Genomic DNA, 26777 nt, shown 5'->3' with positions numbered 1-26777 from the left:
TGGTGACTGTTCCGAAAAAGTCAACCAAGTTTAAAAGGCATGATCTGCCTTTGACAAAGCCAAACTGGGTTAGATCCAAAGTCTGCAAGTTCCCTATGTCTTTATTTATGAGTTCCATTATGATCCTCTCCATAGCTTTGCAGATCAGGCTTGTCAAGCTGATGGGACGGTAATTTCCAGGGTCGGTGGAGGCACCGCCTTTGTGAAGTGGGACCACAGTTGCCGTGCGCCACTCCTTGGGTACGTATCCTGAGGTGAGGCTAAGATTAAACAGCTGACCTAACTGCAGGTTTAATTCCTCATTGAGTTCGTGGAGCACACAGCCGGGGACACCGTCCGGTCCCATGGATGCTGTGTTTTTCGCCTTGGAGAGAGCAGCTCTCACCTGGGCGTTAGAGATGTTTGGGGGGGCTACAATCCTCTGGTATAGATATCTCTCCTTTTGGGGGGGGGAGTTTGCACTGAACCTGTCAGCCAGTATGTTGGCAATGTGTGTAGGTTCAGTAATTTTCACATCATTTTGAACTAATTCTGAGCATATCTGGGAGTTTCCTCCCAGGTTTCTAACATAGCTAAAGAAGGCCTTATGATTGTCTTTTGAGTCCTTAGCGATTTTTCTCTCAAAATGATTTTATGAGAGCTCTTAGTTTTTTACTTATAATGATCAAAGGTGTCTTACCTTTTAAGGATTTTGCTCTATCTTGTAGTAGCTTCCACCTTTTTTTTGTAGAGCTTGTTTATGGCTGGGGTCCACCAGACTGGACACTTGCCTTTGGTACAAAGAGTCTTTGTTTTGTTTGGGATTGCCTGATCCATGCAGTCCTGTAGGTGCTGGTAGAAGGCATTTGTAAGTGATTCAGCGGCTTGAGTAATGTTTTCCGCCGGCTCGGGGGCCTTAAAGGAGACCACACTAGTCTTTAGAAGTGTGAAGTTGGCTTTTGAGAAGTTCTTCACTGTGGTCTTTTTTATCTCAGGTGGGGGCGGGATGAGGACCTCCAGTGAGATTAGTTTATGATCTGATCTCACCAGTGAGGGGTATACTTCCGGTGTTGAACATTGTGATCCCATGTTCGTGATGATGAGATCAAGTATGTTTTCACCTCTTGTGGGGATGGTGGCTAGTTGTTCCATGGCATTTGAGTTTATGAACTCCAGGAACCTTTGGGCTAGAGTGTTTGGGCTTGAGTAGTGATCCCAGTCTATATTAGGGTAGTTGAAGTCACCTAGTATGATGGTGTTTGGAGATACATTTATCCCCTCCAGTGTTTTCAGGAAAGCTATGTGAGGTTCCTGAGTTTGAGAGGGTGGCCTGTAACATGCTACAAATTGCAGAGCAGTCTTGCCTATGGTTAATTGCACCTGGATGGTCTCCGATGCATCGTGCGTTGCCACCAACCTTGAGGTGTGGGTGTCCTTGATGAATATGGACACCCCCCTCCTTTCTTGGTGTTGTCCGGATTTTGTGGCCGGAACGCATGATATGAGGTAAAACCTGATAGTGCTGGGGTGCTCTCAGGAGCCTTGAACCAGGTTTCAGTCACAGCACAGACATCGATGTTCTCCATACTGAGAAGGGCCTCGAGTGCGTGCATCTTGAGGTTGAGACTTCTGGAATGAGCAGCATTACCCTTAGTTTTTTTCCTTTTTTGTGTTATAGAGTGGTAGGTTTAGAATTTGAGCCTTGCCTAAAAAAGGCACTATGGGGGTGGCAAGAGCCTTTGCCAATATCCGGAAGCCCAGGGGTGAGAGGTGCAAGCCGTCCCTTGCGAAGCAGCGTGGCTTGTCCAGCATGTCATCCCAGGCAGACAGACATTGGATCCCCTTTGAAAGACACCAAAGTTTAAGCCAATTATTAAAGCTGATCATCTTATCTCTGTATTGTGGCATCATTCTTGGTGAAGGTAGGATACTGCTCAAGTTCAGGGTCATACCTGCCTGGGCTACATAATCAGAGAGCTCCTCAATGTCTCTTTTCATGTAGTCCAAGGAGGTACGTCTCAGGTCGTTTACACCAGCGTGGACAATGACTGAGTCGTACTTGTACCTGCTGTTGAGAGACCTGAGTGCTTGAGTTATGTGGTGAATTCTAGCACCCGACAGGCAGCTTACTGTGACCTTCTCCTTACTCAATCTGGTGAGCGGGACGTCAGTGTGTCTGACTATGGAGTCACCAATGACGAGTGTGTCTGGCATTGTGTTTGGCCTTAAGGGCTGTGACTGTTTGGCACACTGACTGTGTGGTCTATGTGTTGCATGTGTTGTGTCCTGAGGTGGTAGTTGTTTGGGTGTCTGCTTTGGTGGCCTCTGCTGTTTTGGTAGATTTTTGATCAGAGCCTAAGAGTATGTCTTTGTGTGTTTATGTGTATGATTTGAAGTTGTGATAGTACTATGTGAGACTGGGTATGTGGTGTGTGTGGTTACCTTCTCCTCCTGTCTGGTCTTGCCAGTCCTGTGTTGAGAGAGCTCAGCCTCCAGTTTGGCTGTATAGTTACATCTCTCACATGTATTTGTGTTTTGTGGGAGAAGGAGAGGTTTGTCTGTGTACATGAGGCAATTGTAACATTGCCTCAGTGTTCCCAGGTTCACCAGCTGAGCAGGAGAGGACACTAGCAACTGATCCCTCGACATGCTAGAAGGAATAGACAATACTTATTGCAACCCACAGATATTATATGAAACCTTGTAATGTTGAAAAGGCATTGTAATGAATACTTGTTTATAAACCTGTAATGATAAAAATCCATTGTAATCAACAATTGTTTATAAACCTTATAATGCTGAAAATACATAAAAATCAACATTTGATTTTAAACCCTGTAATGATGAAATTACAGTATAATAAATACTTCACTATAAACCTTGTAACACTTAAAAAATACATTATAATAAATATTTGCTTAGAAAGCTTGTGATTCTGAAAAAACATTATAATAAACATTTATTTGCTGTATAATGACTGATTTTGTATTCAGTTAGTATTTATCCAGGAGTTCAAGTTATGCAAAGGCCGGTGTGAAGGGGTTCTTATATTTCTGGATTCACTAAATAACTGTAGGTAAAAAGTGTGAATAAAGTTGCAGCTACATACACACTCCATTCCAAGATTTCGGCATGTCGGCCTGCAGTCAATCCCTGTAGCCCCACTGGTTGCATTGTTGCAGTTGAAATAAAGCTTTCCAGGGCCACATGCTGCAAAGAAAAAAAAGTCGGAAGAATTTCATTTTTTTGCATTTTTAAAATAAATTGTTAGTTATTTCTTTGCTGTTCAATTTTTTTCAACAATCTGGTAAATCTTTATATGCCCTGCACTGCATTTTCTCTCACAAGCTGCAGAAAGATTTATTGAACCATTAAAAGAATCTTTGGAGGATTCAAATATGCTCCGATGTTTGTATCACTATATGGAAGTCAGAGCTAATATTTTTGTAAATGACACATTTGTGGTGCCTGATACAATTCACAACATTACTTTGCAGGTGTTCCATTATTACATCACTATCCCAGTGGCCGTAACTATATGGCACATATCCTGCCAAGAATCAGATGTGTGGCCAGTCCACAAAGCTTTGTGCTCCATGCTAACATCCTGTACGTCATTGTGAAGCATGGGAGTGCATGCTTGTATAAGAGGTATGTACAGACATGAAACAACTCAAAACTTTCTGATTAAGCATATTTTTGTCAGCTCAGCATCATGAGTTCATACGTCAGCTGCAGCGACAAAATTGGTTAAATAAGTATCCTCTTGTGTTGCTTTCTTTTTTCTGAAAAAAAAGCTTATTCAAATGTCTTAATGCCTGTCAGGAAGAGTAAATATTTGGGTGGTAAACAGATTCCCTACAAGAACACACAGTTCTTTTGTATTTTTTTTTTTAATTTGGGGAATCAACAAAACACTAGGTCATAGCAGATTAGCATTTTGTTTACTCCCAAAACCTTAAGGAGCAGCAAAATCTTTATTTTTTTTTTCCAGAGAATAAACACCTTAAACTGTTAAAGCAGGTGACCATGGTGACAAAATCTCTTTCAGTGGGTCAGCACCCTCAGAAGAAAAAGAAAGGTGTTGAAAGATGTGTCAAAGAAAATTGGAATTTACCCTTCATTTTATGGTCTGGGTCTGATGGCTCTGCTGAAGTGCTTTCACAGTCGTTCAAACATCAGTCCATTTTTCCTGCTCCCTTTAGCATATCTTCTTCAGGATACTACTAAAACCCAGCATGTAAGCATGTTCACTCAGACTCTATATCAGGCTTTAGTCAAGAAAGGATTATAATCTCTGAGGGTGACAGAGGTATTCACTAGTACTGGTAAGGGAGGATATCATCAGATCTGTGGTGGATGTCAGGCATTCTGATATATTTCCTAAGACCTTATGGCCAAATACTCTTAAAAAGAGAACTCAAAAGACAAAATATTTGCCACCAACTTCTACCTATTCTACCAAGAAAACTTGTCAGGAAGACTGGTATAATATTGCCCCAGGCCTGTTTTGGGCAATAGTCTTTTAAGCCTTCACTAACAGTTTGTACACCAGCTAAGAGAAAGAGCTCTCCATCTTATTCAGATGAAGAGGTTCTTTCTGAATCAGATATTAAGGGTATGGACTACACCTTCCAGTTATCCTCCCCAATCTTTGTGAGTCTAAGTCAGAAAATACCCTTTTCGCAATCCACCCACCCATCCCCATGAAGAAATTTCTTTTGGGGATACAACTTCAAAATGAAGGAATATTTTAAATGGGAAAGTAAAGTGTTAGAACTTCAGAACAGATATTATGAATTATTGGATATGGACTGGCCTAAACTCATAGCTGCTCCACTCGTTTTTGGAGCCTTGGATGATGCATTTGCTTTTGCCTCTGTTTCCACTGATTACCCTGATCCCCGATCCCCTGCTCCTAAGGCACCTAACAGATTTTACAAAGTGACCAACACACACAAAAACCCTTTTGTAAACCCTACTATTATTTCCATGGATAGGGAGGAAACTGCTAAGGATTTTTCTGTATTTAACCCTGTCCCAAATAACAAAGACAGACATTCCTTTGATAGATTTGGAAAGGTCTATGCTTCCTCCTCTCTGGCTTTTAACATTATTAATTTTCCAGGCTTACATATCCAAGTATCATTTATCTATCTTTCCCTTTTACCCCTACGCATATTTCTGTTAATTCTCTTTTCACCTTTGTAATTCAAGTCTATATAATGTTATCAATTTTATACAATAATTATTTCATGATTTTGATATTTCTACAGTGTTTGTCATGTAACATTTGTATCCAGCTGTAATGCAATTCTTATTTTCTCATTGTAATTATTGTTTGATTTTGCTTTGTCCTTCCCTGACTGAACCTGAAAATGGTCCTGAAAGGTTAGATTGCTACCACAGTTAAAAAGTACAAAAATAAAGTAAAAAATAAAACAAAATAAGTCATTTCTGTATTAGTTATGCAGTTCTGCATCATTTTTCAAAGCAGTTTTGACTGAAGTATGAAAGACTGAAAGTACATTTAAGTGAATAGTCATTTCATCGAAAAGTGTCTTTTCTTTCGGCTTTTCCCGGTTAGGGATCACCACAGCGGAACTCCGGTCCGCTAATAGTCTATAAATGGTATTTCTGGTGTCATTTTTGCACATGGGATTTGTTGTGGGGGCAAAATTGAGAAGATTTTGAGTGGATGGGTAATACCCACTGTCATGTTTTACCCTCTATTTGTAAAAGTTTGTGTGCTAGCACTTATTCACTGGGTATGGTGTTTTTTTTATTTTCTCCTCTCATGTAACTGTAGAGTTAGAATTCAACCCTCACCAACCAAGCGACTAAGCAGCTCACCCTACTATTCAGGCATGACCAAAGAGCAACTTCAGGTGCACTCTCCAGTCCAGATGGTGAATCTGGGTATCCTGAGGCAATGTTACAACTGTGTCATGTACACAGACAACCCTCTTCTCCTACCACAAAAGACTAACATATACAAGAGATGCAATTATACAGCCAAACTGGTAGCTAAGCTGTTTCCACCCAAGACTGGAATAGACAGTCAAGAGGAGAAGGTTAACACTTGCACCACAACTCCAGCTGCACACAGACCTACTAAAACAGCAGTGGCAAAAAATACACATAAATACACAAAATCATACTCGGAGGCTCTAAATAAAAACCTGCAAAAGCATCAGAGACCTCCAAAGCAGACACCCAAAAAACCTGCACTTCCCGTCACAAACCAGACAACACATAAAACACAAAATCAGTGTGCTGCACAATCACAGCCATTAAGGCGAAATAACATACCTAACACACTAGTAATAGGTGACTGTTTAGTCAGGCACACTGACATCCCACTCACTAGGCTGGACAAGCAGAAGGTTACTTTTAGCTGTCTGTCGGGAGCCAGAATCCGCCACATAAGACAAGCACTCAGGTCACTCAAGAACAAGTACAAATATGACTCTGTCATTCTTGACGTTGGTGTGAATGACCTGAGATGTACCTCCCTGGACTACATGAAAAGAGACATGGAAGAGCTCTCTGATCATGTAGTCCAGGCTGGTATGACCCTGACCCTGAGTAGCATCCTGCCCTCACCAAAAATGATACCTCAGTATAAAGAAAAAATGATCAATTTCAACAATTGGCTAAGCTTCTGGTGTCATTCAAAGGGGATCCAGTATCTGTCAGCCTGGGACGACATGCTCGACAAGCCACGTTGCTTTGCAAGAGACGGCTTGCACCTGTCACGCCTAGGCTTTCAAATACTGGCCAAGGCTCTTGCTGCCCCCATGGTGCCTTTTTTAGTCAAGGCTCAAAAGTCAAAACAACCTCTGTAATCAGCACAATTAACAAAAAACTGAGGGTTATGCTACTCAACACCAGAAGTTTAAATCTCAAAATGCACACGCTCGAAGCACTCCTCAGTATGGAGAACATCGACATCTGTGCAGTAACTGAAACCTGGTTCAAGGCTCCAGAGAGCACCCCAGCACTACCGGGCTACAACTCATACCACACGTTTCGGCCACAGTACATGGACTGAAACACAAAAGGAGGGGGTGTATCCATATTCATCAAGGATACCTACACCTCCAGGTTAGTGGTGCAACATGATACCTCTGAGATCATCCATGTGCAACTAACATTGGGCAAATCTGCAATGCAAATTGTGGCCTGCTACAGATCACCCTCCATGACCCAGGACCACCACTCCACCTTTCTGGAGACACTGGAAAACATGAAGGTCCTACCAAACACTCTGATATTGGGTGATTTCAATTACCCTACCATTCACTGGGAAAACTACTCAAGTACAAATTCCCAGGCCCAGCGCTTCCTGGAATTCATCAACTTAAACACCCTGGATCAGCTTGTAAACTCCACTACCAGAGGTGAAAACATATTGGACCTGGTCATCACCAACATGGGCGACAGGTGTTCTATACTGGAGGTCAACCCATCACTGGTTAGATCAGACCATAATCTAATCACTCTGGCTGTCCACAACCCACCACCACCACCCACAACTAAGGAAATCACAGTACAAAACTTTTCCAAAGCAAACTTTACCTTACTTAAGACAGAGGTGGTAAGTTTCACAGCCCCCATGCTACAGGATAACGCTGCCCAAGATGCAGAAACCTTTACAAATGCACTCTATGAGCACCTACAAGGATGCATGGATTGTGCCATCCCTAGCAAAACCAAGACTCACTCCTCTAAGAGAAGGAAACCAGTTTGGTGGACCCCTGCAATAAACAGGCTATACAATAGAAGGAGGAAACTAGTTCAGAAAAAAAGCAAATCCCAAGAAGGAAAGACATCCCTGATCAGTATCAGTAAGAAAATGAGGTCCCTCATGAAATCATCCAAGGCTAACTTTGAAAGAAAAATAGCCAAGGATTCAAAAGATAACCACAAAGCATTCTTTAGCTATGTTAAGAATCTAAGTGGCAGCTCACAGATATGCACTGAACTAGTGCAAAATAGCACAAAATATACTGACCCTACTGATATTGCCAACATCCTGGCAGATAGATTCCGTGCAAACTTCACCCCCCTCTCACCTCCAAAAGGGCCCACAACAATACCAGAAAAGTGTAGTGTCCCAAAAATCACAGACACACAGGTGAAAACAGCCCTTTCAAAAGCCAAAAACACAGCATCAATGGGACCAGATGGTGTCCCAGGCTGCATCTTGTAGGAGCTACAGAATGAACTAACCCCCCAACTAAACACGTTGTTCATCCTCAGCCTCTCCACAGATTACATACCCACAGAATGGCGCACAGCAACAGTTATTCCTCTCCAAAAAGGAAGGGCCACAACTGACCCTGGTAACTATTGCCCCATAAGCCTGACTAAGCTGGTCTGCAGGGCTATGGAGCGCATCATCATGGAACTCATTAACAAAGAAATTGGGAACCTCCAAACACTTGACCCGACCCAGTCCGGCTTTGTTAAGGGCAGATCATGTCTACTAAACCTGGTGGACTATCGAGACAGTCACCAAGGCCATAGACGAGGGAAAGGTGCTTCACACAGCCTACCTTGACCTCGCCAAGGCTTTTGACACATTTCCTCACTCAGGTATTACAGAAAAACTCACCAGCCTGAACATAAACCCCTACATCACGAGATGGGTTGCCAACTGGCTTACAGACAGAACTCACACTGTAAGAATACCGGCTCCAGGTCCGACTCTAAACCAGTCACAAGTGGTGTACCGCAAGGCTCGGTCCTGGGACCCCTACTGTTTGGCATATACTTCTCAGAACTACAGGCAAACACAGGAGGACTATGGCTAACCAAGTTCGCTGATGACTGCAAACTGGGAGCCATAATTGACTCTCATGCTGACATGGACATCCTCCAAAAGGGCCTTACTGAGACGGACACCTAGTGTCAAAGTCATGGCCTCAAGCTAAATGCCAAAAAATGCATAGTCATCCCATTTGGGAAAAACAAAACACCCATGAATTACCACATAGGTGGCAGCCCCCTTAATACAGAAGAGGTAATAAGAGATCTTGGGACCCAGGTAGATAGTAATCTCTCCTTTGACAATCATATTGCCAAAGTAGTTAGGAAATCCTTCTATGTGGCCCATCTAGTTACTAAAGGGTTCGCATCTAGAAATAAAGAGGTTATAGTGCCTCTCTACTCGTCACTCATTAGCCCCATCATAAAGTCCAATGCTCCATTTGGGATGTACCTCACAAGACACTTCCAACAGCTGGAAAGACCACAAAAGTACCTCACCAAGAGGATTACTCATCTCAAACATATGTCCTATGCAGCCCGACTGAAAAAAACTCTGGCTGTACTCAATGGCATGTCGCTTACTCAGAGGTGATCTCTGCCTGACTTACAATGTCATGTCCAACTCAGAATTGATGGACATGCTCCACTTAAAGAAATCCAAGTCACTGCAAGCCACGCTCTAGTGAGCTAATCCTCGCCACAACAATAAATAGAATATGCTGGAGGGATAGATTCCTTTCACAGAGACTCCCCATGCTTTGGAACAAAATTCCAAATTGCATCAGGCAGAGCCCCTCACAAACATTCTTCAACAGAAACCTTGACGAGTGGATGGGTAACAGAAAATACACCTATGGGATCACTTCACTGGCTCTGCTTGACAGAGGATCAGTTAATTAATCAATGGGGCGGTGAAAGCCGACACACTCTGGCTAGGCTTATAAATGCCCTTGGGCAGATAGCCTAGTACCTACCTGTGAACCTATAATTAAAGGGGTGGGGGTGTAGAGGGGCTTACCCCCCTGCAAAAAATATTTTTCTGGTGTATATGTTATGTAGAAGGTTTTTGATTAAATGGCTTTTCAGCCAAAAGTGCCTTGCATCAAATGAATGTTCAGTCATTTTTTTACCATTTGTATTTCAGTCAAAGCTACCTTCACTGAGATGGCACACGATCCATTTACAAATATCATTTCCATTATTAGATTGAGGGCTATATTCAATAAAGCCTACACTGTGTACACAATATGTATTCAAGAACATTCTTATTACATTTTTTGTGCTTTCTAGTCACTCAGAAAGATTACACTAAGTGTACATGTAGTCTACACTTTGTGGTAACCTTTATGAATCCCTGTCAATATTTAAACCTGCAAGAATATCAGTAGGAAAACTAAAATTAGGAGGAAGAAGGTATGAGTTATGCCTCTGTTGTCTGTTCACTTAGAACAGTGTACACTTAATGTAGGCTTTATTGATTCTAGTCCTGTGTTCTATGAAATACACAAATATATTCTAACATTTAACTAACATAAAGTAAAGAAGTCTGAGAACAATGAACAAATATGTAAGAAAAACTAAAAAAAAGTTTTTAAACCTACCTCTTGTTTCTCGTGTTGATGACATACATTGGATTTGACCATTATGGCAGATGCTAAAAAAGAACAGAAAATATGTTTTTAATATTTACTTTAACTGTGAGTACTGTTAGTTGTTTCAAATTTCTTTTTTTGTTTTATTTGTTTCTGTCATTAAAAATGGTTTATCTTTGCCTTTTACACAGTAGTATTTTTTCCATTGTAATAACCTTCATCTTTGTTTTCAGTTGAGTATTAAGTTTAATATTAAATGTTCATCTTTTAAAGACACCAGCACAATGCCACTGTAAACTTTGTTATGCTGTCATCTTGTATTTGTATAATTCATGTAATACTTGCACTAAAAGTTACACTGCTATGTTACTTTGTGAATTTCTTACAAGATATTGGGCTACCGCAAATCAGAAATACCCTCTACATATAATTGTCTCTTTTTAGGGTTGACCTAGTGGAAGTGCTTTTGTGGCTTCCTGAGTAAGTAAAAATGGGAAATTCAAACCCAGATCTACAGGATGAAACTCATTTGCAACTTATCGATTTAGGTACCTGTTGTACTGCAAGGTAGCTGTCTCTCCACCCCACATCAACCACACAAGCAAAGAAACCTGAGGCTTTAATGCTCTGATATTCTGGACACAAATGATGATACAGTGTTTCCTCTTGAAGGGCATAATGTCCTAGCGTTATGTAACTCTAATGCTTTTTAACTCTGAGATAACGCATTAATTGGATGTGTGCCCTGCTGTGGCCATGTCTGGTTAACATTACACATTCTTTAGGTAGATCATCTGGCTCTGAAAAAATCAAAGCTACTATTCTGGTAGTGAGTGATCTAGTAGGTAATTCTCAGGATAACTAGACCATAAAGCTAAAATACTGGTCAAATGCTGTTCTGAAAGTGGTTACTAATATGCAGAATGTACAACTGAAATGTCAAGTGTATGGATTCTTGTGGCCCTAAAAAGGGTGTTCCCTCAATAGCAACCAGCAGTACTGACAGATAAATTTAGGGCACACAGATCAACTTCTTACCCAAAACCCTATTCCCACATCAGTTCTTAGAATAAGTATTTTATTGTCATAGATATCACAATGTTAACAGACAAATAAACTGTTAGAAACTAATATCCAGATACATAAAAAGATAACCAGATGATAGAAAGATAGATAGATAGATAGATAGATAGATAGATAGATAGATAGATAGATGGATAGATGGATAGATAGACAGACAGACAGACAGACAGATGGGGTTATGCATGCATACAAACATACACAACAATACAGGCATGTGAATAAATACACAATTACTGTGCCGATTATGACAATCTTTTCAGTGCTTTAGGTTTCATAAAGAGTTAATGCTATATTTGAATCAGAGGGATTATTTGTGCTTGAGAGTATAGAATTTAACATATTCAACAGCTTGGCTAATCCGAATTGTTGCCCAGAAATTATAAAGCATATGAAAAAGATTTATCTTTCCTTTTATAATAACCAGTAGGAGAGCAAGCTAAGTTCAGCGCAGATTGAATCTGTATGCAAAACTTTGCATCTAAGTAATCTCTTAAAAAGTGGCAGTTGTATCTAGCAGGCTGTTCTCCATTAGTAAATAAATAAATAAATAACATCAACAGCAACTTCTTCTTCTTTCGGCTTTTTCCCCGGTTAGGGGTCGCCACAGCGGATCATCTGTCCGCTCATGATTGGCAGTGGAGTTTTACAGTGTCAAGTTGCCAGCCCGGCACCCAAACTTCCACAGAAGGCACACACTCACACCTAGGGTCAGTTTAGAGTATCCAATCCACCGACTGCATATCTTTGAGATGTGGGAGGAAACCGGAGCACCCAGAGGAAACCCATGCGACCACAGGGAGGACATGCAGACTCCGCACAGAAGGCACCCCAGCAGAGAATCGAACCGGAGAACCTCTTGCTGTGAGACAGCAATGCTAACATCAACAGCAACAACAATAATAATAATCACTGGGATGCCAGCTAGAGCTACATCACACCTGCTCTAGTCCAACATCGACCTGGTCTCCACAATACATTTGATTCCATAAAAGGTTAATCCATGTAGCTTACTTTGGGGATTCTTTCTATTCTGTGGGATGGAATGTGGATTCATCCACAGCTTCCTTAATATAAACTGGTATCAATAAAGTGTAAGGAATTTTACAAGGGAATACATCACACCATCTGTACCAGTCCAAAAGGAAGCAAAGAAAACAGTCATAAATCTCTGGGACAAAAGAATTCTAGCAACTGAAAATGAAGTTACGAATACACAAAGCAGAGAGAGAGACAAAGGATAAGCAAGACTTAATAAAGTCAGGGAAGACTGATGCTGTTAGAGGAATAATGAAGAATCAAAGATGCTACCTAATTACCTTTGCCTTTATTTGCATAAATCACAGAGCAGATGGTATTAACCCCAGTCAGGGACACACTAAGGATACAAGGTGGCCGGGCAAACAGACTTTAATTCTTTGCACCCAAGAAAGCATTATGAAAAAACTACCAGTGACTAAGTGCAGAGTGCAAAGGAGTATGTGAAAATTATTTTCTGATTCTTGGGATAGTTAGGAGGAGAACTTGATACATTTCTAAGTACTATAAATCATGGATGCATGGTAATGTACCTAAAAACTGGAGCATGGTAAATGTATTTCCTCTGTGTAACAATGGAAGGAAAGCAGACGAAATTGCAGTAGTGATATTTCATTATTTGTAGAGGTAGGAAAAATCATGCAACCACTTCTGAGTGGAAAAATTGTTAACTATCCAAAGCTAATGAGGCAGAGGACTCAACGCAACATGGTTTAAAGAAGGAGTCACGACAGATGAACCTGGTCAGATGACCAAAGCTTTAGGGGGATATGGGCACATCCAGACATTCATTGTTATACTCCCATTACCCAGTCTAGGATTGACGGGAGCCACAGTCTGTCCATCAAGCCCAGTAGCAGGCAAATGAAGGCTGAAGGAATCAAACCACAGATTACAGCAAGCAGCCTGATAACGGCTCATAGCCTTAATCCTAAACACTAACTGCCTGAGAGCCAGTCACTGGGAGGGAGGAAGGATAAGTTCTACTTCACTCTGATTTCTTGTTTCAGTACACAGACATAAATACATATGGTTGCAGGTCAAAAGAGCGAATGCTCATATGAGCGAAAATTTTTCAGTACTGTAAATTAGAGTAAAAGTTCATCAGAATGGTGTTTTAGCCAGCTGCTTTTTATGTAAGATTACACTGTAGCAGGGTCATGGAATTTGCCCATACCCTGCTATTGTGCAATCTCAAAGTTGGTACATATAGGTTCATAGGTTCATACTAGGCTATCTGCCCTAGGGCATTTATAACCCATTTTAAATTAATTTGAGGTTAGTATACTGTGCCTCTGTCTAACAGGGACACAATCCACTCATCAAGATTCCTCTTGAAGAGAGTCAATGAGTGGCATCTGTTTGAGCCCTTTGATTCTCTTGGTGAGTTGCTGCAGGTGTCTGGTAAGGTACATCCCAAAATGGGCCTGATGAGGGATGAGTAAGATGACCTCCTGATCTTGATGTGAATCCCTTCATGATTAGGTGGGCTATATAAATGGGTTACCACCTATGTGGTAATTTGTGGGCACTTTGTTTTTGCCAAAGGGGATGACTATACACTTTTCCATGGCTCTGGCACCAGTTGTCTGTTTCTATGAGGCCCTTTGGTCAGCCACAGTCCTTCCATGTAACTGGTTTGGAATCTGACATGGCTCCAACAATTCTAACCATGTGGGTTCTGTCATCAATGGCCTTGGTGACTGTTTCAAAGAAATCAACCAGGTTTAAATATCTTTATTCATGAGGTCCACACATCCTGTAGTAAGTCTGAGATTGAACAGTAGTTTTATGTTTGGGTTTAGCTCTTCTTGGAGTTCGCTAATACTGATCAGAGATGCCTTCCCTTTTGGGATTTTGCTCTATCATTTAGTAGCTTCCTCCTTCTATTGTATAGTTTGTTTAGAATGCATTTATAAAGGATTCTGCAGTCTGGACCCACTGTTAGTTTATATGACTAGAAGGACATTTAGTTTTCTTATTTGCTATTTTCGATAATTTTAGATTCAATCTAAAATGATCATTCTTTCTTCAGTCGCTGTTCTGAGCATTCAATATTTGATAAGACACACATACATAAATATATATATATATATATATATATATATATATATATATATATATATATGTATATATATATATATAGATATATATATATATATATATATATATATATATATATAGATATAGATATATCCCCACAGTGGAACTCAGGTCCTAATGATTGATTACAGAGATTTCACATACTGGCTTGCAGGGCCCTAGCAGCAGCAACCTTCAACAAGGAATGCCCACATTCACGCATGTCACTACACAAGGCAGCTCTAACTAGAAGAAATTGAGCAGCAACATCAAACTGTGAGGCAACAACGTTATATGCTACTAAAAATAATCAAAACACCCAAATGTCAACATGTCAGCATTGCTAACATCGGTAACAAAACACTAAAAAAAAAAAGTCAACTCATCAATGAAAGTTTAAAATAATGTTCTTTTCTGGGGAGGGGTAAGCACTCATGTACCCCCATACCCCCTAATATTTAAATATTTGAAATTTGAGATCCCACTATACAGAGGAAAAGTCATATTTCCAGACTTGGATCTTGTAGTGATCATGTCCTACTGCTGTTCTGTTTTGCCAAACAAATTGTGTCAGCAAAAGAGATGTCATTTATACATACATAGCTAAAAATTATATATATATATATATATATATATATATATATATATATATATATATATATATATATATGTGTGTGTGTGTGTGTGTGTGTGTGTGTGTGTGTGTGTGTGTGTGTGTGTGTGTATGTGTATTTCTACAACCTTCAACAAATAATGCATGGTACCAAACTTGGTGCGTAGATTTCTAAAAACACAAATTCTACATGCAAGAATGAATCCAGCTCAACAAAACACTATAAAGCTGATTTAATTCCAGTAATAAAAGGGGTGGGGGTTATAATAGTTAAGGTGTTCAACTCCCATGTGGACTCATTACCTGTATCCATTAGATCACTATCCTTCCACCAGTTCTTTAAAAAACATTCTGAAAGACTTTCTAGCCAAAATATGTCTCTGTTCTTGCTCAACCCCTGGATAAACTGTAACTCTAAATATGAACAAGTACTTATTCATACATAACTACTCTCCCTTCTTCACTCATTTCCTTACTTCAGTCAAGTTTTCTTCCCTGATTCTCTTTCTAAATATGCCATAATCTTATTTTTCCCTCCTTTCATCTTGCAGTTCCTGTTTTTATTAAACTAATTTACCTTTAATTTCTCTATAAACTGGCTAAAATTTCCCTAAATATTAAATCATTGTCATATAAGTTGCATCTATTTTTAACAAATGTTTTCACATTATGTCTAATTTGGTTGAATTATTTAAACTGAAGATGTTTTTGTATTATTTTTGAAGATTGTACAATTATTGTTCTTAAAATGTTTTTGTAATACTTTGGAGCTGTTCTCCCCAAGCCTCTGCTGAAAATGGGCACCTTCCCAGTCAGACTTTCCCGGTAATCAAATGTCAACAAATAAATACACACAACAGGTGAAACAATACCACAATCCTAGTACACATAAACCAGTTTCACCAGTGGTGTCATCAGCATAATTTATGGAGTGAGCACAAATGTCAATGCTAGTACTTGTTTTTGTTTTCTGAATTCAAAAGACTGCAACAAACATTAAACTAGCACCCGTATCTGATATTAAACAAAAAAACAATGTTATGCAGTGTGAACAGTAGCATAGATAGGGCAGGATGAAAGGGGCAACTGTCCCAGGCGCAAGGTGTAGTGGATGCAATCTGATTAGCCATCCTTTATCCTTATTGCTTTTAATGCAATACCAGCCTTTAAAAGCTGGTATTGCATCTGTGGTCAAACCTAACATTGAACAAGTCCCTTATAACCCAAGGGGGGGGCATGGGAGTATAATATTAAATATAAAGAACACTTATGGCAGATTAAGCTACATGCTGATACAAGATATATATCAGCCGTGTTCTGAAAATGTGAACTGCTAAATTGTAATTTCTCTGTATTCTTCCCACATGCAATTTTGGGTGTATGGAGTAGTGAAATAAAGCATGCTTATTATTTTGGGACCTTATTTAAAAAGTCATACTGATATTTATTGCATCACACTCTTTTTTGTTATAATATGATTTTAAATGACATGTTTTTAACAATATTTCTTAATTATATGTTATTATCACTGTGTTTATTCTATTTTGTTCATACTTATTTCCATTATTAATACTCATGTTTAAAGTTTATTATGAAGTTGTCTCTTTAAGTGATGAACTTTAACAGTCATGTGACTAAATCATGTAACTAACTGACTATAAGTGTGTGAAATGAGGTTTACACTACTTCTGATGAAGTCCTTTTGGAGGATGAAAGTGCTTAATTAGTGAAGTTAATACATCTTATTTTTTTCAATATATGCTTCATGTAGCTATAGCATCTGCATTGCTTCTACTTTTGGCCATTTGTTTCTGCAGATCTGGCCTATGTTTTGGTGACTTTAGGTAAAACTATATGCAAATGTACTGCCTGCAAGCAGTGCCCATGAAAGATGCAAAAAAAAAAATCAATTTCTAGTCTGATGTATTTAGGAGATCTTAATAAGAATGAAAAATGGATGAAATCTAGACATCATGAACATTGTCAGTTATATACAGTATGTATATCGTACATCTCAGTTACTAATAGTATTACACATTGAAGTTCACATGGCTCTGGATAAAAATATAGAAAAGACATTCATCAGAAAACAAAGAAATGCAAATAGGGGGAAAGAAGCCGGAGTAAGGAAAGTGAGGCTGAAGGTGTAATTAATGACTTGGCATTGTCTCTGAAGTATTGTAAGTGATTTTCATCAGAGATGTGTTGCTTCAATTTCTTTTTGAAGATATGTAGGTTTTGTTCATTTCAGATATTATCTGGGAAATAATTCCATAAGCAGTGTGAGCCTGACAAAGCTTATGGGGGATGCCAAAAAGTATAGCTGAAGCCTTTTTAGATCATAGTAGATAAATTGCAAATTTTCTGATGCAAACTTTGATGAAGTGTTCCTGTAAGATATGTTATACCTCTGAAGGGTTTTGGATTCTTTCAGAATCAGGAAGCCATCTGTTGCCAGAATTACATGAACATTAGGAAGGTGAAGATTGTCTGTCAGCAGTGAGAAAAGAATTGAACCAAGGACTGAGCTGTGAAGTACACCTGGGTAAGAATGCTGTTCTGATGGGACATCCTGTTTTTGAATGCTGAACCATTGAAAAGGACCTTACACAAAGCCAGAGTTTTAGCAGCGTAGTAAGAATTAGGGAGTGACTGACTGTTGCAATCATTGGTACGTTGACAAAGATATCAGCAGTAAGTAAGCCGTCTTCATACTGGTAAACGTTGATTATTGATAGAATAAATTGCAGTTTAGCTACTGGATCCAGGCCTGAAGCTATACTGAGAAATGCAGTGACCCATTGTCTTAGTACATCTTAAGGAATTTTGGAGGTTAGTCACCCTGTACAGCGGATGGTTCATCCACTAGTGTTTTTCAAAGATATTCCTGTTTTATGTAACATCTTCCTCTCTATAGCTTGTAGTGGGATTTGGCTTTATTTGCCTGAATGTCTTAATAAAGCTTATAGTGGGGATTCAGACTCCATGTAGACAGAAGACTTGTCTTACCTTAAGGGGTCATGTTTATGTTTCTCATCAGCTTCTTTCAGAGTAAGTTTAAGGTATTGTACAGTGGAAAATTATTTTTTTTACTTATTGTTTTAGTACATTCCTAAAGTAGATGATATTACCTAAAAAAAGGAGTTTGATAGAATTAAGTTAGATGTTCATGCAAAAGATAAATTTTTACTTCAAGGTGATTTATTCCTGTGTGAATGACAAAAAATATTTATTCTTTTGAAATATCTTAAATTTACACCATATACAATAACAAACGGACTAAAACTGTGAATGTGAAAATATAAAAGAAAGGAGAGAGAATGATACAGAACTATAAATGTGAGGGGCATTTTGGTGGCTTAGAGGTGAAGAGGATTATAGGTGCATTGCCTGTTTTTCCAAGACCCAGATTAGCAGCACTTATATCTCAGCCATTAGAGGTGAATCAAATTCCCCACAGTAGAGAAGGAGGCTATCAGACAGATTTTTCTGCATTATTATACAGGCCTATATAAAGTTGAAACATCAGCAATAAAAAGAGCATGGGAGTTTCTGGTAAGCAGAGATAAACCAGCGTTCATGATGGAACAACTAACTTTATTAAGGCATTCACATACAAAGAGGTTATGGAGACAGTGGACAGGATGAAGGTCAATAAGGCACCAGGACTAGATGGATTTCCCATATAATTTTATTATAATTTTATAAATGGTGTTGGGCCATCCTAGTGCATACACTGACAAGGCTGTTTAATGAACATTAAGCAATAGGAGGGCAGGATCTAAATGACAATCAGGTAATCAGACCAGTCTTACCTAAAATGATCAAGGTGGCTCTGAGGAGGGGGATGTTCACATTATTTCCCTCATTAAACTCAATTAAAAATGTTTGCAGTAAGGTAGGGTTCAGCTGGAGTCAATTCCTAAAATCAAACTGAAATCAAAGACAATTTTTCTTCCATCAAAGGCAGAGAGATTGCAGATAAATGGAGAGTCCTATCAACATTTTTGCATCAATTTGGGGATCTAGGTAATAAAGTGAATATAGTTTTATCTGATATAAGAAAAGCCACTGATTTGGATTTTTTTCAGGTGTTATGCCAAGGAGAGATGGGAGATACTGTCATAAAATGGGTAAAGGGACTCTATACATTACCATCATTTAGAGTTCATTGCAATGTATGTCTGTTACAGGCTGGCAGTATAGTAAAGACTTTGAGAAGGCTATCTACTCTCACCAGTACTTTTCCTACTGGTGATGTTAGTTTACTAGATAAGAAGACTGCTGAAGCTCCAGTCCCAGACAAATAACTACTCCAGTAGAGTTCCTATTTTTACAGATGGTTGTGTACTCCTCTCCACAGTCTTATCAGGATGTCTGGCAGTGGTTTTGGAGATATATGAACAACTTACAGAGGAAATGAGCCTTAAATGCAACACCTCTAAGACATATATCATTACAGATAAAACAGCAACATATTTACCTGGGAGCTGCATACTTATGGTAGCTCTAGATGCCTCTTGCCTGGGCTAAAACTTAGGGCAACACTCCAAAATGCAGTGGAGATGAATGTGGACACTTTACTAACCAAAGTGCAGAGCAGTCAACCAAAGCTCTCAGTATTTCAGACTATAAGGGGTAAGATTAGAGCACTGCAAACTATGATAATTCCTCCATTGTTTTTTCCTTGATAGGAACATCCTAATTCCCCCAAATCCTCCTAAACTCAGAGTTCTAAAGGCACAAATTGACAAGGAGGTTCTTGAGGGCAGACTAGTGAGAAAAAAATCCCTTCTATTGAGGCCTGTATCAGAGCGTTATATGGAGGGCTTGGGCTACCACATCTCCCAAGTTAAGATCTCACCTTTCAACTCCACCATCTTATTAGAAAGAGCAATAACTTGGCATAACAGGGAATCTCCTAATGAGTGTGTCCAAGCTCTTTCAACAGCCAATGTGGCAGAACAGGATCACAGTTCACTATGAATGCGTAAGCTAAGTTTAGCTGGTTTAACCTGGGTCAGGGGGATGATCAATATGATTTGGTTTCACCCAGAGGTTAACAAAGTTGTAGCTGAGAAATTCAAAAATTTCTGGATGGGGAGAAGGGTGTTCAGCTGGAGTCAACTCCTGAAATCAAACAATAATCAAACTGTGAAATCCCTATATGCTCGAAGGACAGAGTTAGGCATAGCTCAGAAAAAATACTTTGCTTATTTACAGTTACGGAAGATATGGTATAAATGTGTTCACTTGCCCAAGAGGAAGGCCAGTATCATGTTATGCGGGACAAGTGGAAGGGGATTAAAATTGGCAGAATGAGCATGATTTATAAGGGCATGTTGGAAAATTAATCATAAGAGCTAACTATGACCATCTGTTGAAACTGGTGTGTAAGTGGCATTATATCCCAGTCAAACAGATGAGACAGAGATTAGCTAGGTCATCCAGTTGTTGGAGCTGTGGGAAAGTGGGGGAGGATAAGCTACATACATACATACATACATACATACATACATATATTCTCGAGTTGCCCCAAGGTTAACCTCATTTGGAAGTTCCACAATGGACAATTAAACTATGTTTTTGGTCAATCTTGGACGTTTGGTTGAGAGTTCTAGATTATGGACATAGTACCCAGCTATATTGCCTGACCTTTCCACACATTTCTAGAGGTGTACTGGACTCTTGCTAGCGTAACTAAGATAACTTGTGCCAATTCATTCATCAGACCTATTATTGAGTACAATGCCCACTTTGGTATGTACCTAACCAGGCATATTCAACAACTGGAACATCCACAAAGTTCCTCACTAAAAGAATACAGGAAGTAAGTAAAATGTCCTATGTAAACCGCCTGAAGGCCCTATCCCTGTATTCTGTCTCCTACAGGCTTTTGAAGGGAGATCTCTGCCCGGCATACAGAGCATTGTCAGACCCCACTCTGATGGACATCCTGCATATCCACAAAACAAACAGAACCAGAATTACCCATTCTAAAGATTTAAACCTTGCTTGTGATATAAATAAAATCTACTAAAGAGATAGGTATGTATCATAGAGACTACCCTGTCTATGGAACAGGCTCCCCATCCATTTGAAGCAGAGTTCCTCCCTAATACAATTCAAGTGCATCTTGGACAATTGGATGAGAAACTGGAAATTCATCCCTGGTTTGGCACCTATGTCTCTAATGAACACAGGTAACCTGTAAATGGTTAATCTCCCTGGCCCATACTTACACTTATCAAGGGTATCAGAACTTGTCAATGATTTGGGATGCATGGCTAGGCTTAAAAAGGCCCTTGTGGTCGTTAGCCTAGTAAATACCTATGAACCTATGAAGCACTGGAATAACAGGAGTGTCATCTCAACAGAAGGCCTAATTAGTATAATAATCCATTATACAGGGGGCATTTCATATGCATACAACTCAGCTCGCTTCCTCAATGGGGTCCCCCAAAGTTGGTTGATATTTTTAAAGAGTGTACAAGATTCCAGCCAATGGGAGTAATATGCTTGTGACCTCTAGCATCACTTGGCTAGATGAGTTGGATGTATTTATTTCCTAGCTTGAAACTGACATGATATAGTCAAGATATTATTTGCTGGATAGCTGGATATTGTGAATATTGTATATAGTTACATATTTCAACAGCTGTTGAGGGGCAGTTAAATGTGTTCTTCATGGTTGGTTACACAAGGTAATTTTATTTATTTATTTGTTTATTTCACATTTGTTTACTGGGAAATCCAACTGGGTGGGTGCCCATTTTCAGTGGAGGCCAAGGGAGGAAAGTTCCAGAGAAAATTAGCATATTACATTAATTTATTACAGAGCAACAGTTAATATTTTCACATAAAAGAAAGAATATACAATAATGGAGAGCACATCATGTTTACATATACTAGATGAAACATACTTGTACATTAATACCTCACGAAACTTCCAAACAAACAAATGAATATAGCCGTAAAAAGGCCAAATAATAAAAAACGAACGGCTAAAAACACAAAATGACTTATTGCATAAAAACCCAACTGGTAACTGGGTAGACACATGCATTCAGCCTGATTTGTCATCAATATTCTCTCCAATCCAGTTCAAAAATGTTATACTGGGAAACCCTGTCTTTGTCTCTAAATAAGGAAAGAGTTTAAGACTTTTTTAAGAAAAGGAATTTATGCTGAAGTATGCCTGATGTTTTGGAAATGGGGATGAAAAGAGGTAACAGTTGTAAGTTATGTCAATATATGAAAGAAGTTAAGAATTTTGTAGTGACAGCAAGAAGCTTTGAAATTAGGTTGAATAATTTGTATAATTGCAGGTCAAAATATGTGGTATACATATCTCTGTGTGAATTATGTCCAGCATTCTATATAGGAAGAAACATTAGAGAATTCTACATGTGAGTGAATGAACATATAAGAGCAGTAGACAAGATTGATGTAAGCAGTGCCTTGGCAAAACATGTTAAGCAAAAACATTTGTTAGAAAAAAATAAGGCATGCTTCTAATTTGTATTAATTGATGGTCAATGGTTTTGATCATAGGTTTGATGCAGAAGGTGAACTGGACTGAAGAGAATATTGCTGGCAAATCAGGCTGAATGCATGTGTATACCCTGGTCTAAATGACAGGGAAAACTTTAAAGTTGTTCTTCGAAGGAAAGGGTTAAGGCATTAAGTGCTTTGGGTCACATGTTACTGTTATTAAGTATTTAAATAAGTTTGTTCATTATACAACTTGGTCTGAAGAAGTTCCATGAAGGGAGTGAAACTCTTACCTGTTGTATTTTTATGTAATAAAGACATTTTGTGTTTTTAGCTGTTCAATTTTTTATTATATTTGTACATTAATTACAGACATTAGATATTACTAAGGAGACTATATACACGAGACAAGCGGTCTTTACAATTATATGACTCAGATCAGTATGATTCTGCTTGATGGTTAATAATTTTTGTTTATTATAATGCACTTAGTATACAAATCTTATAGTACAAAGTTGAGACAGGAGAGGAAAGTAGGAGATAGAAACAAATGTTTTTATTAGTAAAGTGTGGGGTATGGATATGGAATACGCAAAAAGGAGAAAGAAAAGTTAGGGGACTGCATTGTGATAATAGTAGTGCAAAGTATAGGTAAAAGAGGCAAGAAATTATCAGTTGTATAAAATATAATACTGTAATCTATGATACTTAAATATATTACCTTTTGTGAACTTCATGTACTATTTACTGTAAACTATCTGTTGTATCTTATTCTTAATGCATTATTTTATCCTGTATACCAATATTTTGTAATATTTTCTTCCTGTTACTACTGCTTTGATGTCTATGTAATCATTTATTATTCAGCTTATTGTTAAGACTGTTTTTTTATTACTGCTTTGTGTTACTCTTGGAGCTTTTCTCCCTGGGCCTCTACTGAAAATGGGCGTATATCCAGTTAGAATAGCCCGGCCAACAAATGTAAAATAAATAAAATAAATAAATAAATAAATAAATAATAGCAAGATGCAGGGTAACACTGTTACAGTTACAAATTAAGGAGATGTTTGATTAACCTGGTATAGAACATAAGCAGAGCCATGTATTTTTAGAAAGTTTTTTAAGAGAGTGCGTGAGGGATTTGAAGGGTGTGTCTGTCCATATAGATGTGAGGATAGTCATACTGTCCATATTTTAGTTATAGAATGAGAATACAGAGAATGCCCTGCTGATTTTGTTGGTTTATGGTTATTATTGGTATATGTTTGATTTTAAGAAAGCCAAATAAAATTATTGACAAAAAAAAAGAAGAAGAGAGAATGATAGAGTGAGTATATAGAAAATGCCTTATGTTCTAGAGAACTTAAGCCCCACTTACCATTTGTCATTTTGCTCATGAATCATTGCCCCTGGTTTCAGCAGGCTTCCTCTGTAAGAGCATGGACACATTGACAGTGGAACACATTGACCTTTATCATTCAGATAGGTATTGTTGACACAACTGCAGCCATCCACTGGAACATAGTCGACCATACAAGAAGTATCTTTTTCATTCAGTGACTGGCATGTCTGTGGGCAGCCCTTAATATCATAGACAAATTCTTGGGACGATGGGCAGCTATCCATGTATTTACCTGCATTAAAAATACAAAGTATTATGTTCTTGCACAGATCATCTCTACCTGCATATGCATTTTCATGTCATCTAGCAACTGACTTTCACTCTTACTGCGGTCCATTTTTTCCACCAGGAAAATATTTTAGATCATCATCAGTTGGAGAACATTTCAATGTAAATTACCACTGTGCACTCAATTCTATTAATGTCCATATGTATTTTTGTCTTTCATACCCAGAACAGAAGCACTTTAGATATACAGTGTGGAAAATTTCAGGACACTTCATCTTTCATCTGTAAGCAGACAGAATGCTAGTGGAAGTCATCCATCATGCATTATTTTATTCACCTCATAATGGGGCTGTTCTCTCAAGGCTTCTCCTTATATCTAGCTCTCTATCAAGCCCATAATATCTGTAATTTATTTCTGAAGATCACAGTTCATATTTCTACCAGGTGATACTCCTTCTGGTATCTGGCAGCACAGACAGAAGTACACATCAAAGGTCGATAGTGCCAAATAACGGTATTTAAATTCATCCCCCAGACTTTGGCATGCAGTACAAAGGAAAAACACAAAGAAAATAGTTTACAAAAGTACCACTGTCTGTTCTGAAGTGGATGGTATTCTTATATGTCAGCTCCCCTGTCAGATATCACTGAATGTGGAAGATTTTACATTAGTCTGCTGTGTGCGTGTGTGTGTGTGTGTGTGTGTGTGTGTGTGTGTGTGTGTGTGTGTGTGTGTGTGTGTGTGTGTGTGTGTGTGTGTGTATTTCTAATGTCTATGCATGTGTGTATGATTGTGTTTCTGAGTGTTCATGTGCATGCATTTGTGTCTGTTTGTTTCTACATGTGCATGCATACATTTATGCATGTGTGTGCCTGTGTGCATGTCTGGTGCATCCGTCAGTGAATGCCATGTTCATAGGTTGGTACTAGGCTATCAGCTCTAGGGCCTATACAAGCCTAGCCATAACAATTCATTGGTTATTTCTTCCCACAATATTTACTTCCCTGGACCCCTGTCTAGCAGGATGACTCACGTGATCCCTGGGATGAATTTCCTATCTCCCATCCAATCATCAATGTTCTTTTGAAGAGGTCCAAAGAGGTGCTCTGCTTGAAATGTATGTGCAGTCTATTCCAGAGTCTGGGGAGTCTCTAGGTCAGGAACCTATCCCTCCAGCATGTTTTGTTCATTGTGATGACAAGGTTTAGATCCCTGGAGCATGTGGCTCTGAGGGATTGGGATTTCTTTAAGTGTAGCATGTCCAACAGCTCTGGATTTGACATGGCCTTGTATGTTAAGCAGAGATCGCCTCTGAGTAGACGATTTGCGACAGAGTATAGCTGGAGTTTTTTTAGATGGTCAGCATAGGGCATATACTTTAGGTCTGTGATTCTTTTAGTGAGATATTTCTGCGGCCTTTCCAGTTGTTGCAGATGTCTTGAGAGGTACATACCAAATGGGGCATTATATTCTATAATGGGTCTAATGAGGGATGAGTACAGTGGGACAATGACCTCCTTTTTTCTGGATGAAAAGCCCTTAGTAATGAGGTGTGCACAAATAAGAATTTCCTGACTGTTGTGGCGATGTGGACCACTGTCCACCTGTGTCCCTAAGTCTCTTCACACTTTCAGTTTTTAGTGTACTGCCACCTATGTGGTAATTCACGGGTACATGTTTTTTTCCCAAAGGGGATCACTATACATTTCTTGGCAGTGAGCTTGAGCCCATGGCTCTGTACCAAGCCTCTGTTTCTGTAAGGCCCTTTTGTAGAATATCCACATCATTTGGGGATTCAATAATGGCTCCCAGTTTGCAGTCATCTGCAAACTTTGTTAGCCAGAGTCACTTAGTGTTGGCCTGTACTTCAGAGAAGTAGATGCCAAACAAGAGCGGTCCCAAGACTGAACCCTGAGATACTCCACTTGTCACTTGTCTGGAGCTGGATTTGGAGTCAGCTACTTTTACAGTGTGGGTTCTGTCAGTAAGCCAGTTGGCAACCCATCGAGTGACGTAGGGATTAATGCCCAGCTTAGTAAGTTTATCTTTGATTCCAGAGTGGGTGATGATGTTGAAGGTCTTGGCGAGGTCCAGATAGGCTGTTTAGACCGCCTTACCCTTGTCCACAGCTCTGGAGACTGATTCAAAGAAGTCAATCAGGTTCAGGAGACAAGAACGGCCCTTCATGAACCCAAACTGGGTGGGGTCCAGTGTTTGAAGGTTGCCAGTATCTTTGTTTACAAGTTCCATGATAATACGTTCCATGGCCTTGCAGATCAGGCTTGTCAGACTGGTGGGGCGGTTGTTCCCAGGGTCCAAGGTGGATCTTGAGTAATTCATACCTACAAAACTCTTTTAACTCTGTTACAGAGTTACACGCTTCCTGTTTCCAAACCACATGAAGATTCTAGATTAGATACTACACTTTTTAAAACCATTTCATATTTTTCAGCATAAAAGAATACTGGCATCTATGCAGAAATTTCTTTCCAT

General features: G+C 39.1%; 1 protein-coding gene across 1 annotated transcript in view; it reads right to left on the bottom strand.

Moving 5' to 3' along the window:
• The window catches only part of LOC122791456 (mucin-2-like), a 539946-nt gene that overhangs the window by 239979 nt on the left and 273190 nt on the right, over positions 1-26777 (bottom strand). Inside the window, exons 18-20 of the mRNA XM_044059201.1 lie at positions 24032-24287; positions 10356-10408; positions 3089-3189 (exon numbers count right to left, since the gene is read on the bottom strand). Of these exons, the coding sequence (XP_043915136.1) occupies positions 3089-3189; positions 10356-10408; positions 24032-24287 (410 nt within the window). The remainder of the gene's footprint in view (positions 1-3088; positions 3190-10355; positions 10409-24031; positions 24288-26777) is intronic.

Source organism: Protopterus annectens, chromosome 17.part0, assembly GCF_019279795.1.
Source record: "Protopterus annectens isolate FY-2018-M chromosome 17.part0, PAN1.0, whole genome shotgun sequence".
NCBI classification, from domain to species: domain Eukaryota; kingdom Metazoa; phylum Chordata; order Ceratodontiformes; family Protopteridae; genus Protopterus; species Protopterus annectens.
The sequence above is the reverse complement of the archived record's forward strand: the minus strand, read 5'-3'. Positions and strand labels throughout refer to the sequence as shown.